Source organism: Melopsittacus undulatus, chromosome 12 (assembly GCF_012275295.1).
Source record: "Melopsittacus undulatus isolate bMelUnd1 chromosome 12, bMelUnd1.mat.Z, whole genome shotgun sequence".
Classification (NCBI taxonomy): Eukaryota; Metazoa; Chordata; class Aves; order Psittaciformes; family Psittaculidae; genus Melopsittacus; species Melopsittacus undulatus.
Genome location: NC_047538.1, coordinates 22,505,700 through 22,520,491, shown reverse-complemented (window position 1 = coordinate 22,520,491; position 14,792 = coordinate 22,505,700). Strand labels below are relative to the sequence as shown.

Below are 14,792 nucleotides of genomic sequence, written 5' to 3'. Positions count from 1 at the left end.
TATTAGTTTCCCAGTTTAAGGCAGGAAATAGCTGTTGTTAGAAAGATACTTGATGAGACAAGAGACAAATGGGCTAATTAGGTTAATACTTTTTCTTAAAGTGACTTCTCAGCATATGGAGATTTTGATGTCCATTACCTCAGCTAGAAGGCTGACATCAAGCTTCCTGGCTGGCCTCCTGCTCTCTGCCCTCATCCTGCTATCAGTGTGTTTCTGAAAGAACATATGTTTAATGCTAGGTGAGCAGGTTTTGTGAAGTATAAAGGTCATTTATTATTGCCTTTGCTGTGCCATGGAAGGATCCCACTGACAGCACAGTATCTACTGCGCAGACACCCGTCTGGAAGCAGAGCAGGTGGGAAATAGCCACCTTGTCTCCCTCCAGACTTCTCCAAGCATTACCATGATACCTGAAGACATCCCAGGTCACGATGGTCTCTGGCTCTCCTCTCTCCCCCATACACACCCTTTTCTGCTATGAAAGTGTCTGTACCAGAGACAGGCATTTATATGTTGAGTAGCAGTACCTCAGAAGGGAACATGAGGCTGGAAATTCCCCCTTTCCTGGCCACCAAGAGATCTGAAGAGAACCTGGGCTGCCTGCAATCTAACCACTGTCTCCAGAGGAAGCCTGGAGAAGATTCCATGGTACTGAAGGTAAGAACAGGACTGTGAGAAGGGAACAAGACCCAAAGAGGCCATGCATTTGATGCAGATGCTGATAATTTCATGCAATATACACATATAAACCAATTCTATGCATTTGTCTGCTCTGAGATACATTCCTGGGAAGGCTTTAATGTCCTCTTTGCATCTACTTCCCATGTGCTTATGCCATTCACCAGCTTAAGGCCTGTACTGGCCAAAACACTGGTTTATGTCATCAACAGAAAGGATTTGGCTTCTCCATGTGTCTTTCCAATGAGACCAACACAGCAATTCCTCTTAGCATCAGCTCTACATTGAATTTAATTACCTACAGGTTTAATTTGGAGAATTGTTAATTTGAATCCACTGATTTATGGATTCAGCTTTAATAGCAGCTTTTGATTGCTGCATTATTCCATTCCGGTAGTTCAGTGAAATTGTACTGGATTAGTTTAGCAATATGCATGTTCATTTTATATTTATTTGCTCATCTTTACAATAAAACCTGTAAGTACATAGACCTGGCGATATCATCCAAGCACAGCTCTGGATTTATGAACCATGTTAAGGGCAATTTAAGCCAGGGTATTAAAAATACTGAACTAAAATAAGACACGACAAGCAGAACTTCCCTCCTCCTCCTGCCCTTTTGACACACGCTTTCACCTCCCCATTACTCCACAGTAGCTTATGCAAGTGGAAATGTTATGTCAACCTACTTAGGGACTAGATGAATACAGGAATATGAATACTGCAGCTGGCTATGCCTGACACGAGGAGCTGCCATGCCATTGCCTTGGCCCCATAGGTCCTGCATCTCAGAAGCTGCGGAAGCAGGAAGAGCTTACCATGGCAATCCTCAGATCACTGAAAACCTGGGGGACATCCCTACACCAGAGCTGGTGAAAAGAATGGCACTGAGAAGAGGCAAAGAACACAGCACCATAGACTGGTTTGGGCTGGAAGAGACAAATCATTCAGTTCCAACCCCCTGCCACAGGCAGGAACACCTTCCACTAGACCAGGTTGCTCTAAGCCCCATCAAACCTGGCCTTGCTCTTGCTTTCAATACCATAGTTTGCATCTTCTAATAACACCATCTTTAGCCTTGTCCTTCCAGCTACCTCAGCTTAACTACACCAGGTTTTCTAGTCCATCTTATTCCCATTGTAGATGTGTGGGGGGGAAGACACTTCTGTGTCTTTAGCTTTTTCTAAACAGAAAAAATGTGTTTTGATGCGCTCCTATTACAGGTAGCAGGTGAATAAATACAAACCCTATTATAGCAGTTACTACACAGACAGATGATGCTGCTGACAGGCCTGCCAGGAAGCCACCTGAAACATGGGGGGCTCTCCAAAAACCTGTATTCCAAAAGATCTGTACTCACAGACCTGCGTGAACCAGAAGCCCTGCAAATGTAATGGGAAATGCTACATTTCACAACCATTCACTGCTGCGATCCACAGCACTCGCTCACAACTACACATGATCACAGGTGATTATTCACTGTAGCCACTTCCACCAAGTGACAAACTCACAATCCTATAACCGTTTAACTTCTTCCTACCCGAGATGAGCTTCCTCTCTCATCAGCACATGCCTAGGACTTTCCCTTCAGCCACAAGAGTCAGGCCAGTGCCAGCTTGTATCACCACAGTCCACAGGCGTTTGTTCAGAGCAGGAACAACAGCAGCCTCGTGAGGGGTACATGAAGTCAGGATGCAGACATTCAGGCTCCCTCATCTCTTGGAGACACTTGCAACTCACACAGCAACAAACCCCTCACTCACACATACCTGACTGTAGCTACCTGGGTCCCACTGGTAATACCCGAAGGAACATGCAGGACTAACAATAACACTGCAGAGTTCTGATAGGACAGAATGGAGAACAGCACATCTTGTACAGGGGCGGACAGCTGATTTGTGATGGTTGTCTCTTCCCAGCTGGGAACAAATCCCTTTTGCTCCACATTTGGGGAAATGGTACATTTTAGTCTGCTTGGTGGATGTCCAAAAAGCCCTGAAGTTGTCAGCTCTCAGACCTGCTCATTTTCCTCTTCCCACAACATGAAATTGCGTATTATTTGTGCAGTAGTAGGCTTTAAAATAACAAGACACAATGCCCTACAAAGCAGAGGCATTCTTGGCGCACTCTATAAAGAAGTATGTAAAACTCGTGTCATGCTGATGGATGCGGTATGACGAACCCAGAGGCATGATGGAAAAAGTAAATGGCAGATCCCAAAATGCAGGGGTGGAGTGGAAGAATGGGAAATGGTGACTTGATTTGCCAAAGTGTTTCTGTTAAAGAATATTAATCTTTTTAGACAATCCCTGAAGAGGCCCTGTAGCAATATCAAATTAAATTAATAGAGCCTCATCATTATGGTAACCTCAGCTCAGTTTTGAAAGATGTATAGTGTCATCATAACCAAAGAAGAGTCCCCAGATAATTCTACTCTATAGCAATTGCTACTAAACGACACTGAAGTGACAATCGTTAGGTAGGTAGCATTTTGGGTGTTTGTCTCACACGGAGTTTTCTGCCTGCAGAAACCATCCAACCAGAGCCTCGTAAGCTCTACAGTTCAGTTTGGGAACCAAAGTCTTCCCCATCATCAGAAAACACAGTTACAACCTGCTCCTAGGATAAGTCTCTATCACATACAGCCAGATTATCAATGATATAGACAGCCCTTAGCAACAGTAGTGTTCATCATACTGATCCTCAGGTGTCAGACTGTCAGAATGGAGGCTCTGGTACCTGCTGTGTTGTGACCACTTCATGTAATGACAGCCAATGTTGCCAGAAGCCTCAGGGGGCATGTGCAGATCTTACCCCAGACCAAGACCACAACAGTCAGTGAAATGATACATATGTTGCAGAAACAAATTAAGCTATCCTAGCCTTTATACAACTGAGGTCTTCATCTTTCTTCTCATAGGACTTTGCTCTGATTCTTCAGCTCTGCAACATCACCTGCCCATGTCTCCATCTACCCTCCCTTTCCCCACAGTCCACATGAGATCTGAATAATGTCCATTTCTACCAGTGGCTTTTCATTATTAATGCTGAAAGTTAAATCAGCAATTTTAGGAAGCTTAAAACATTGACCCTTGAGAGAAACAAGCAGTGAATGAGCAGAGCTTGATACAGCTGACAGCAGAACAGGCATTTCTCAGCCAGCTGCCTCTTCTGCTAGGCCACGTGTGAGACAGTGGCACAACTACCAAAAGCCTTCTGCAAGACTCCCCCTCCTACCCTGCATTTGCAGCCACACAGAAGTGCCCAGATAATTATGGTGTTGCAATCTGCTTATGAAGGATTCCAACCTAAATTGGAGCTTCCAGGAATTCAGTTGTTACTCACACTATCTGAATTCAGGGGGTTAAAGTGACCCTTGTGTATTGCAGTACAAAGCTCAAAAGAGTTGAGAAGCTACTCCAGCAGCCAGAGCACAGAGATAATTCAGTACTCACCACCTAAAACAGCCATGGAGCATGCTGGACACTGGCTACCTGAGAAACCTTCAGATACAGGCTCAAGAGGAAAATAAATGGAGGAAAAACCCCTATCTTTAGACATGCTACTGAAGAAAGATGCATGATTGGCTGCAACATTCCTGTCAGTGCACACAGCAGCCAAGGAGGTGATTAGTACAGAGCATCTTTGCAACTTGATATGGCTCAGCTGAGCATCAGACTGATTGTTTCCAAGATGCTCATGACTGGCTTTGACACTGTTGCTTCACACAAAAAGCTTTAATTCCTCACTAGCATAAGCATAAAAACAATGGGTCTGAGTTTGTCCAAAATAAGTAATCAAGAGGAAGAGTTATGTGGTAATTTACATCATTATCTCTGTCTGCTGCTGCGTCTTTGCCAGCAGCTTATTTTTAAGCACTGAAATACAGCTTAGGAGCCTCTCAAAACAAAGCAAACACTTGCTGCTGTGTCTGCTTGGTCTTGGAGCTTGGAAAGAAGAAACAGAAGTGCAAATATTAGGGGTTATTATCCTATTTCTGAACCAGCAAGTTCAGTGTAGCACCATGAACTAACTGCATCTCTTCTTTCCAAAAGAAAGAGCCATTTTCAGTTAATCTCTCAAACTTAACACAAAAGTATTTACAGAAGCTGAAGGCAAGTCAGCACGCTCACTTGCTGGGGGACTTCCTAGCAGTTAAGACATATCAGAAGGGTTCATAATCCAGTTCCTAATTCCAGGATATACCATGCTGACTTTGCACTATGAGATGTTCCCATGCACACGTGCTGGGCAAACTACATCTTAAATCCTTTAGCAGTGGCCTTCCCCTTGGCAAAGACATAATAAACACAGTTTCTCTTGCTGATTCCCAAACCTGGAATACTCACACAAACAGACTTACCTTCCCCTCCAGGCACAACCAAGTAATACAAAAACTCCCAAACAAAGCAAAACTTACTTTTTCTCCAGCTCCATTCCACACCAGCAGCCTCACAGCAACAGGAGAATTCCCATTCTCTAACCTCCACCACCTCCTCCTGCAAGCATTGTCCTCCCATCCACAGCTGCCTCTCATCACACACAGCCCCACCTCACCAAAGCATTACTTTTACACCAAGCTTGACCTTCATCACATGCTCTCCTCTCCCACAGGTTAGGCTCCTTGTTGCTGCCTGCACCAGGTGATTTCACTGATTGCCTTCCCTAGCAGAGAACACAACCCTCACACAGGTACAGCTCCCAGCCTTGAGAAGGGCAATGTGTTCACTTGGCATGGTCCCATCTGAGAGAACAGGACCACTCAAGTCTGCTCACCTTTTCATTCTTTAGCAACAACTGGAAGTCACTGAGCTTCCCTAATGAAAGGCTCCCCTCTAAGTGAAAATTATTATTAATGATGTTCCATCTTGGCTCCTGGACAGAAGAATGTACCTTGCAGTGTGTTATCTCTGCAGCCATGCACCCTGGCACTCACAGATCCCCTCACCTGGCACGTAAGGCACATTGACAAGTGATGTTCAGAGCAGCTTTCTGCACCCTGTGCCGCTGCCTTTGGAACTGCAGCACAGCGAAGCTTAAGAAATGTAAATCCTGACATTTGACCCAATGTGAATTTCTCACACAAATGATATTTCACAGCCCAGTGGTTTCCTCCCTCCTGAGATGATCATTTGTGGAGGCTCGCTCAGAACTGGGCTCTGATGGAATACTTGGTCAGGGGAAGATAAAGTGAAGAACCGCAGTACCTGCCTCTGTCTCTGAAGCACCACGTTCTGTAGCTGCAGGAAAATTAAATGTGAAGGCAGGGCTGAGTATTTCCTTCTTTTTCATTCCCTCTGTTGTCTCTTCCAATACCGCCTGTCTTCCTTCGCAAAGACCATGCAAGTTTGAAGACATGGTCCTGTTCAGCCACAAGTTTACAGGAGACAAAATCAATAGCCTCTTCTAAGCTTCCTCTGGGCTTGAGACTTACAAAGAGCACAGAGAAACACAGTGCCAGGATTTCCAGGACAGCATCCCCTTGGCAGCTGAGCCAGCCTGACCGAGGCAGCAGGTACCTGCAGCAGCAGGAGATGCTCTCCCTGCTTTGTCTGAAGGAGCATCCTGAACAGCCAGGCTGGCAGGGGTTAGTAAAGGAAATGTCAAGATGCACGAAGCAATTTCTATGCTGAGGAAGAGAGCAGGCTGTGCTAGGAGAGGCAGGCATTGCCCCCATCCCACTTAGATCTCCAGAGCACTCTGATGGCCTTAGCTCTTTGTATTTTCATGGCAGGGGCAAACAAACCCCTCATCCTGGGAAGCACACAAATTCAGTTCTATGCTGTGGTAAAACAGCTTTAAAACTCTTCCTCAACAGTCTGCGACGTCTCACATAGATACATTAATTCAAAAGTCCAGCATGGCCCTAGCAGATGGCTTCAAAACCACACAGATTTACAACAGGGGTGGATATTGACAGAAATGCCATAGCTGTGACCAACAGAACGGTTGAAGCCTTGGGACTGGAGAGGCCTTCCTCCCCGTAGCCATCACAGGCTTTGCATTATGTGGGCCTATTTAAGACCCCATGCCCTGTCTGAACATGTTTTCCACATCTCAACTACTATCACATACATGGTACAGAACCTGGAGCAGTGGTTCTTCTTCGCTACGATTTGATGTCGTATTATGATAGGCAGTGCATCAGGTGTCTTCCTCCTACAGCTTTAAAACCCCACCGCGTTGCCAATGTGCAGATTAGCTGAAGTCCATTGGTTGATAACTCAGGAACTAAGACATCAATAACAGGCATGTGTTAGTAAAAAACCCACCAGAGAAAACAGTTTTATGTGCTTCAGGGATGTTGTGCTGCCGTTTAATTTGCTTTGGCCAAGTGACCGCGCTGACTGCCCCGAGTCCTGCAGCGTTTAAGAAACTGCTGCTTAAGCCTCTCCCTTTGGGCATGCACGTGCTCATGTTGGCAGTTGTGATTATCAGCCTTTGCAAAGTGATTATTATGATACAGACAAGATAAAGTGTAAGTCAGAACTGTAACAAATGTCCATGGTAATCTACAGTGTGTGAAATGCTGTATGTATTTATGAATGGCAAGTGGCCAGCCCAGTGTTAAAGGCTGCTGTCTATGGACATGTGCAAGCCTCTGAAACCACCCACTCTGGAGAGAGTCAACAGAGACTATATTTTCTAACTTAATGCCAAAATACTATCACTGAGAACTGATACATGGCTAATCATCAATGAAATATTGCTCCCAAGGAGGCATTAGGAGCATATAGGCTAAGGTAAATATAACAGAGAACTATACATGCAGTCCACAAATACAAAGCAAAAAATAGTGATCATTTCAATGAATACTGAAATAATGAGTAAGATATAACTTTCCTATTCATGACAGAAGAGCTCTGCTTCTCTTTGGAAATGTTGAATCCAATCTGAGTTGCATTAATACAGGAGTGTGTCTTTCCACAGAAATTTACATCACTGCTTTTGAAAAGGAATTGCAAAATAGTTTCTCATGGGAAACTTTGATTTTCCTCCACTTTTAATTTCCATGAAGACACATTTTTCTTGTTTGAAAAAAGCACTTTTGGAGAGGAGGTGAATTAGGAATAGTGTTTTCATTCACTGTGGAATACTTTTCTTAGATAATGTTGTGAGATAGCAAGAGGAGACAGACATGCACATGTCATGATGGAAATATTGAGCAAGATGAATTCTCCTCACAAGGCTTTCTCTCAGTAGCCAACTTTTATGTTAGATAGAGATATCCTTTTCTCTTCTGATTCTAACAAGCCTCAGCTTCCAAAAGCAAAGAGCAAAGTCAGGGTGTATGGACTAGCAACACTGATGTAGTAATTACCCCTTTCCTCTCCAGCCAGTGCTGTACCTGTATTGCAGGGAGTGCTTGGGAGCACTGAGTTACTGGAGATGCCACTCTTCACACGTGCTTGAACAGGGGCTATTCAGCACATTACTGCTTTCTTAAAAATGCCCTTCAAACAATCAGATCCTGTGCTACCATGGTGTATTAGTTTTGCTCCATACTATTTTTCTTGTTCCTCTGCTGTCATACTCTGCAGTTCCGTGCTGTAAATGCCTTTTTTTACCTCAGAGACACCTGCGTTTTCCCAGGAAGATATACTGATCTCTGAGGTGTGGCTGATGCATCAATGTGCTTAGCTTGTAAAGCAGCTTGGGGTCCTCTGGGATACGGGGTGCTTTGTATATGTCAGTTGTGATTCAGTGAAACTTGCCTCCATTTGAACCTACTGTATCAATCAGAAAAGCAACATAATTAATTATGACTGGGCTGCACCAAAGCTGCACACATCAGAAGCAAGAGTCCTGGAGTTGTTCATGCTGATGGTAGGCATGAAGATGAACAAGATGAATAGTGACACTGCCCTGAACTGTGCCTGGCTGCTGTCTTCTCCTGCCATCCATCATTGTCACCGCATGTTGGGTGGGAAGGGGAAGTGGTTCACAAAGGACGGGTCAGAGCAGGGAAAAACCTTCATACATCTCTATTCCCTCTGCAGAAAGTGGCTTAAGTTTTGTTTCAGCTGTTAGGCAGTGGATGCAGTACTGTGACACAGAAACGACAGAAGGAGCACCCTCCCGCAGAAAAGAGAGCTTCATTTGTCAAGCCATGTAAAGCATTTTAATTACAATTCGTATAACATGTATAAATAAATATTACATTCTTTCAGTCTACAATGCATACTAGGCATATCTTGTTAAAACGTCCATCTATGTTACTGGGTGGCAGGATTGATTTTGTCCAAGTAAAAAAACCCAAACTACTGAGTTTAGTAATAAAAAAACCCAAAGAGATACATGGTAAAGACAGGACAATGCAAGTGCTTCTGGCTAACAGTCAGAACATAATACTGCTTTCCAAAAGGCTGGATATACCACCTTCCTTTTAGTTACAAAAGGTTTTGGATGACAGTGGCTTCCTTGTAGAGATTTTGATCTGTGTCCTCCTTCAGCGTAAACTGGCCCTGAGTCAACACAGTTCTGCCACTTTACACAACGGATCTACGTCTCTATTTTGTATTTGCTTCAGATTAATTACTGGTTTTGTATTTGCTCATTCAAAACATCAGCTTTAAAACTAGGCTAAAATTTGCAGTCTTAGCTGGTCCAATGGCAAAAAGAAAGATCTCTATAAAATAGCTCCAGGTATTTCTTGATCTTGCTTCTGCAATATTTCCCTCCCAACAGTCTGTCCAGAGGCCAGCTCTCCCAGGAAAAGGGAATAAAAGTTTGGGGACAATCAATGTCTTTCTGTCCATTCCTCTTCTTGCGTCCAGAGTTTGATGAGAGCTGGTGACATCAGAATAAACAGAAAATTACAGCACAAAATGATGAATTCATGGACTTAGCAATAAAAAGCCCCCCAATTCCAGGCTCTATGTATTTGGCCTGTGATGGTCTCAGTTCCAGGTACACTGAAAATGCACCAGTGGGGCACTCCCATCGATTGTTACTTCTAAAAGCTAACATAAAACAGCACCTTCTTCCCTTGGTGAAACATGGGAACTTTGGTTGTGGAAATGTAAAACAAACAACTAAATAACAATCCAAACCTGAAAGTAAAAGGAATACTTCTTCCAAACAGAACGTATTTCTAGCTAGGGAGAAACAACGGAGGCCTAAACTTTCAGAAGAGACACCACATGGAAATTAGTTGTCAATACTTATCCCCTGAATTCCTTACATGACAGGAGATTATTTATAGCTAAGAAACAAAATACTCTTGGTCCACTGTGAACTTAGTGAATTTAAAATTCTTCTGTTTTCAAGATAAAGGAAAAATACAAGAGGGAAAATGTTTCTGTTTCAATGTACAAGACAAACAGGAAAGTAAAAATAAAAACACTTGGTAATTTCCTCCTCCTTCATGTGTAATGCCAAAGATACATCCTCTTCAAATGAAGAAATAAAAGAAATAGCTTGAGTAGTAATCTAAACAGTCTCCTCATGGGTCATATGTCCTTAATTATGATGTTTTATTGGAAATACAGACAAATTGTTGTTTGTCTCTTGCACATCCTTTTCATGTTCTTATATTCTCTTTTTACAAATATTTTTGGTACTTTAAAACATTATTACCATTATCTGTATGACCCAAAAGACAGTTTTTCACAACCTGATCTTGCTCGGTTCATCCTACCGGTCATACCATTCCCTTGCTCCTTTCTATTTGTATTTCACTTCCTAAATCCATGAGTAGCAGAATAACTGCTGGAAAACAAAACAGAACAGAACAGAACAAAGTGAAAACCAAAAACAAACCATGGACAGTTTGGCAAAATTCGTTCCCTGATTATAAAAACTGCCCCATCATTTCTCCTGGTGATTCCTTCCCCTCCCCATCTTCTGCCCCAATATATACTGTAGAACTGAAGGCATCAAGGTGTGGTTAAATCCAGAAAACCAGCAAGGAGTTACACTTTGTCTTTGAACTTCTCCATGTAGTTCCGTATCTCTTTGGAGTCCCCCAGGTCCATGTCCTGGCACACCCACTTTATGTCATCGTCATTGCTACCTAGGATTGAGTTGACAGTAGGACAACCATCGTCAGGGGGGATGGTAGTGAATGTTGTGAATTTTACCCGCTTCCGTTTAGATGTTGGCGAATGTAAAGGTTCAGATTTCTGTTCCTTTCCATGCTTGCCCCCTGAGTCACCACATCTGTGAACCTGGCTCTGGATGTTCTTCTGAGCACTGCCATTAAGGAGCTGGTTGCTCTCCTCGCTACCAGAGCCTCGGTCAATAATAGTTGTGTGCTCATCCTGCTGAGGTGATGAATCTGCTGTGTTCTCCAGCAGTTCTGCTTCGTTTCCCAGCCAGACCCAGTCATGGGAATGGGTCATGGTGGCCTGTCCTTCCACCAGAACCTGCTTGTGACGGTACTTCAGTGCAAATGTTGCACAGTTTATTAGGAAAACCAGAATTGCCAGGCAGAAGACCCCTAGCAGAGCATACATCCCAATCTCCAAATCACTAAGGCCCCTGGGTGTCTGCACCAGGTCGTTTTCCTCCATGCCTGCATTGCCTTTTGGTAGGTCTACTTGAGCAGGGAAGTTGGTGAAGTCTATAGGAATGTTCTGCAGCTGGCTATCATCCGACAGTTTGCCACCATCCAACCTACTGTTTTTAATGACTTTATTTTTTATCACAGACTTTGCTGTGGTGCTGACTTTCCTGATGGCTCCCTCCTCTCGCTCTGCTGAAGAGCTGCCATAATAGCGTCCATCCTGGCCATAGCGCTCCTGATCCCACACTTTGTGCCGCCGGTCACTAGCGTGGTTTTCAATCTCATCAGCATCATAATCTCCACCTGTATCGGAGTCTGCATCATTCTGACCAAACTTGACTTTGATGTTGCCATTCCCCACAGCAAGGACACTTTTCCTCTTGGACTTTTGGCAGGCTTCAGAAATCATCATGTCCACCTTGATTAATGTGCCTTGACCTTCACCTTCTGCTGCCACAACCGGCCATTTTAAGGCAGCATTCTGGTGGATCGAGACAACAGCTTCGTCTAATGATACAGCAGAAAGGGAGAAGTCCTTAGAGTCATAAATGTCCAGCGGAGTAACAGAGCTGTCACTGAACTGAATCCAGGTGCTTACTACAGCTTCCTGAAAGGAGAGTGATATGGTTAAAGACAGGGTCTTACATAAAACAGCTCAAACCATTGCAGCTCATCAATCTCTCAGCTCTGAACAGCAGCTGGAGAAAATGGAAGACAATGGCTCTGCACTGCATTTAGAGCAAACCAAGCTTCAACTGATGGGGCAGAAAACTGGTCATATTTTTCACTAAAGGTTCCACTGCTATCCTTCCTGCTCATGTTTTGCAAAAGAAAGTAGACAATAATCAATATGAAATGGGTACTGAAGTGTACCCATTAACAAGCTACAATCTACATGAATTATACAGAAAGTCATTCCTGTCATACAAAAGCTGGAAGAGACAAACCAGAAAAATTACTACAGGCCCTTGACAGAACACTTATTTTCCTCATGTTCTCCATGTACAGGTGTCACAGGGAGCTGTCAAATTAAGCAAGGCATAAATATCTTAGCAGGAATAAGGAGCTACCACAGGATCTTGGCAAAGCTTGGAGGAGAAGATTCAACTGGAAAGAAAAAGCCTCATGGAAGAATGACTATTTTGCTGGAGAAACATTTCTTTTAAGTAAAACACACTTTATCTTTGAGATAATTAAAAAGTCTACCACATTTCTGTGTCAGGGAGAGGAGGTCGGGGTTTCTGGTATGATGTCCATGATAGAAATACAAATGGCCTGAATTTAATTGGACTGTCTTTGTTCTCTGCAGGTAGCACTGTTAGAAGTCATCATTAGAAGAAAACACAAAGCTAGAGGTCAGCTCTTTGCCATTTGAAATCCCATCCAGATGATACAGATATCTACTCCTCCACGTCTCAGTAGCTTTCTTTGCAGGAGATTTCTTTAGTGTTTCATTCTCTCTATGTCCTGCCTGTTTAGGCAGCAGACATGCAGGCAGATTGCCTGAGTGCAACTTCATACAAACCTGAAGCTCTTTTCTTCCCAGACTTAAACTGCAGATGGCCCTAATAACTTTACACTTGGGTACATCAGAACAACGGGGCTGAAAATCACCCTCAGAAATAAACACTGCCACCCTCTAAATGGCCAGTCATAATGCAGATTTACAACCTAATATGGTTTTCAATTGGCTACAATTTGTTATGCTATGGTTATAAACTAAGGGAATTGCTACCCTTCTAGTTAAATTTAAAGCTCTTCAATGAAAACAGCAAGGGGCATTTAGCTGTGCAGAAGGTTGGGCTATACCGAATATTGAATTTACAAAGGGCTATCAGCAAGTTCTGGAGGGACTGAAAGAGGAAAAATAAGTTGGCACCACAGGAAAGAAGGCAAAGTTCTTGGTGATTCAAATGCACTTCAAGCAGCTGAAACAGAGCCAGGGTAGCTCAGAAGCTGTGAAGGGAAGGGTGAACTGTGTAAGGAAATTAAAACAGCTGATCTTTCGTTAGAGAAAACCCCTGAAATGGCTGCAGAGACAGAAACATAAAGCTGCAGGGCACAGCTTAGATTTATACCACAGAAATCTGTAATAGAGCAAACCCAGTCATGGGAAAGTAAAGGATTTTCTTTTAGTGGGTATGTGTAGAGATGCATCTCCTCTGGCAATTCAACACCCTATTGCCTCCCTTCTGGCTGAAACAAAAGGACAGCCTTGCATACCACTGGTATGTAAGATACAGTTGCTTTTCATCAGCCTATGGAAGGAAAAAACACTGTCATCATCTGAAGCACGCATCACAACAGGCTGGATATTGTCTGCTAGCAGTGCTCTCTTTTGGAGAGCAGAATAAGTGCAGAATTCTGTACAGTAAAGACTGGAATTATGGAGGCCTGAGCCTGCTCCCATCTCCGCTGGGGGGTGGGTGGGGGCTTCCACAGTTCCACATTTCTACAAGAGGATTTACCTTACTAAATCCTTTGTGCATTCCTTAATAGCCAAACACAGCATACCTAGCATTGCAAAGTCCCACATCTGATTATGGCCCTTACTATGCAAGTAGGTTTTACTGATGGTAGAAGAGCATCTCTGAGGAACCCAGGGTACCAATCCAGACCCTAGAGAGGAACATGTATGAGAAGCCACATATTCTTTCTTGCCTTCTTCAAGATATCCACATCCCTGTTTGGCTTTCTTATCTCAATGCCCTTCTGCTTTAACAGCCCTCAGGCACCTTCTAGGTTAAGAGGTAGCCAGCATGCAGGAAATCAACCCAAATGGCTAGAAATTGATGAAGTTGTAAGCAACTTCAAACCAACTTTCATTCTTCATACTATTTCTCCACTATTCTGCATTTCTGGTTTTTATGAAGCAGAAATACAGAGAAATGAAACAGCAAGTCAGCTGAAATCTGGAGGCACACGTGTGATTTACTATAGGTAACAGAGGTGTGCAATAGCTTAGCCATTATTTTCAACCAGCATTGGCATTTTTTATTTCCAAGAGACCCTTTTTTGTAGGAAGAACCAATTTTTTCTCAACACAACACAACATTGTCATGCTTCTACTATGGACACCATTAATTAAAGGGAAACAAAACAAATGAGAGAAAGAGGGAGAGAATTTCAAATCCTGCCAAAGTATATTGTATCAGCCAAATCTTCTATTTGGCAAGAGATCATCTCCTCTCATTCACATCACTAAAGGAAAGCTGAAGGCAGGGGAAGGAAGTGAATTTCCCAAATGATTACAAATTCTGAAAAGCTGTAAAGAAAAAAGAAATGATTTAGTACCATGTCCTTCAAAGAGCTGTTTCTGCAAATCCTATGTACTGCATCTATAAATCCCCTCCAAATATCTGACAAGGTCCTCCAATTACTATCAGCAGATGAAGATGGATTGGAGACTTCTTACCTGCAAAGGTGTTGCCCCTAGTTTGATGCCCTGAACACTGAGGTGACAAATACTTGTGTTCACTAATTAACAAGCATAAGCAATTACTTCTGTCTCTCCAGTCTTTCTTTCCTCCACTCTTCCTCTCTTTCACATGTACACAGAGACACACACACAGTTGCACTCTCAGAACAAAAGAACCACTATTGCCCA

General features: G+C 43.3%; 1 protein-coding gene across 1 annotated transcript in view; it reads right to left on the bottom strand.

Annotated features, from left to right (window-relative positions):
- Positions 1–10,027: 10,027 nt before the first annotated feature.
- Positions 10,028–14,792, bottom strand: part of TMEM132C (transmembrane protein 132C) — a gene marked incomplete at its 5' end in the record, with an annotated part of 144,004 nt that continues 139,239 nt past the window's right edge. Inside the window, one exon of the mRNA XM_031045510.2 lies at positions 10,028–11,792. Coding sequence (XP_030901370.2) covers positions 10,593–11,792 — 1,200 coding nt within the window. The remainder of the gene's footprint in view (positions 11,793–14,792) is intronic.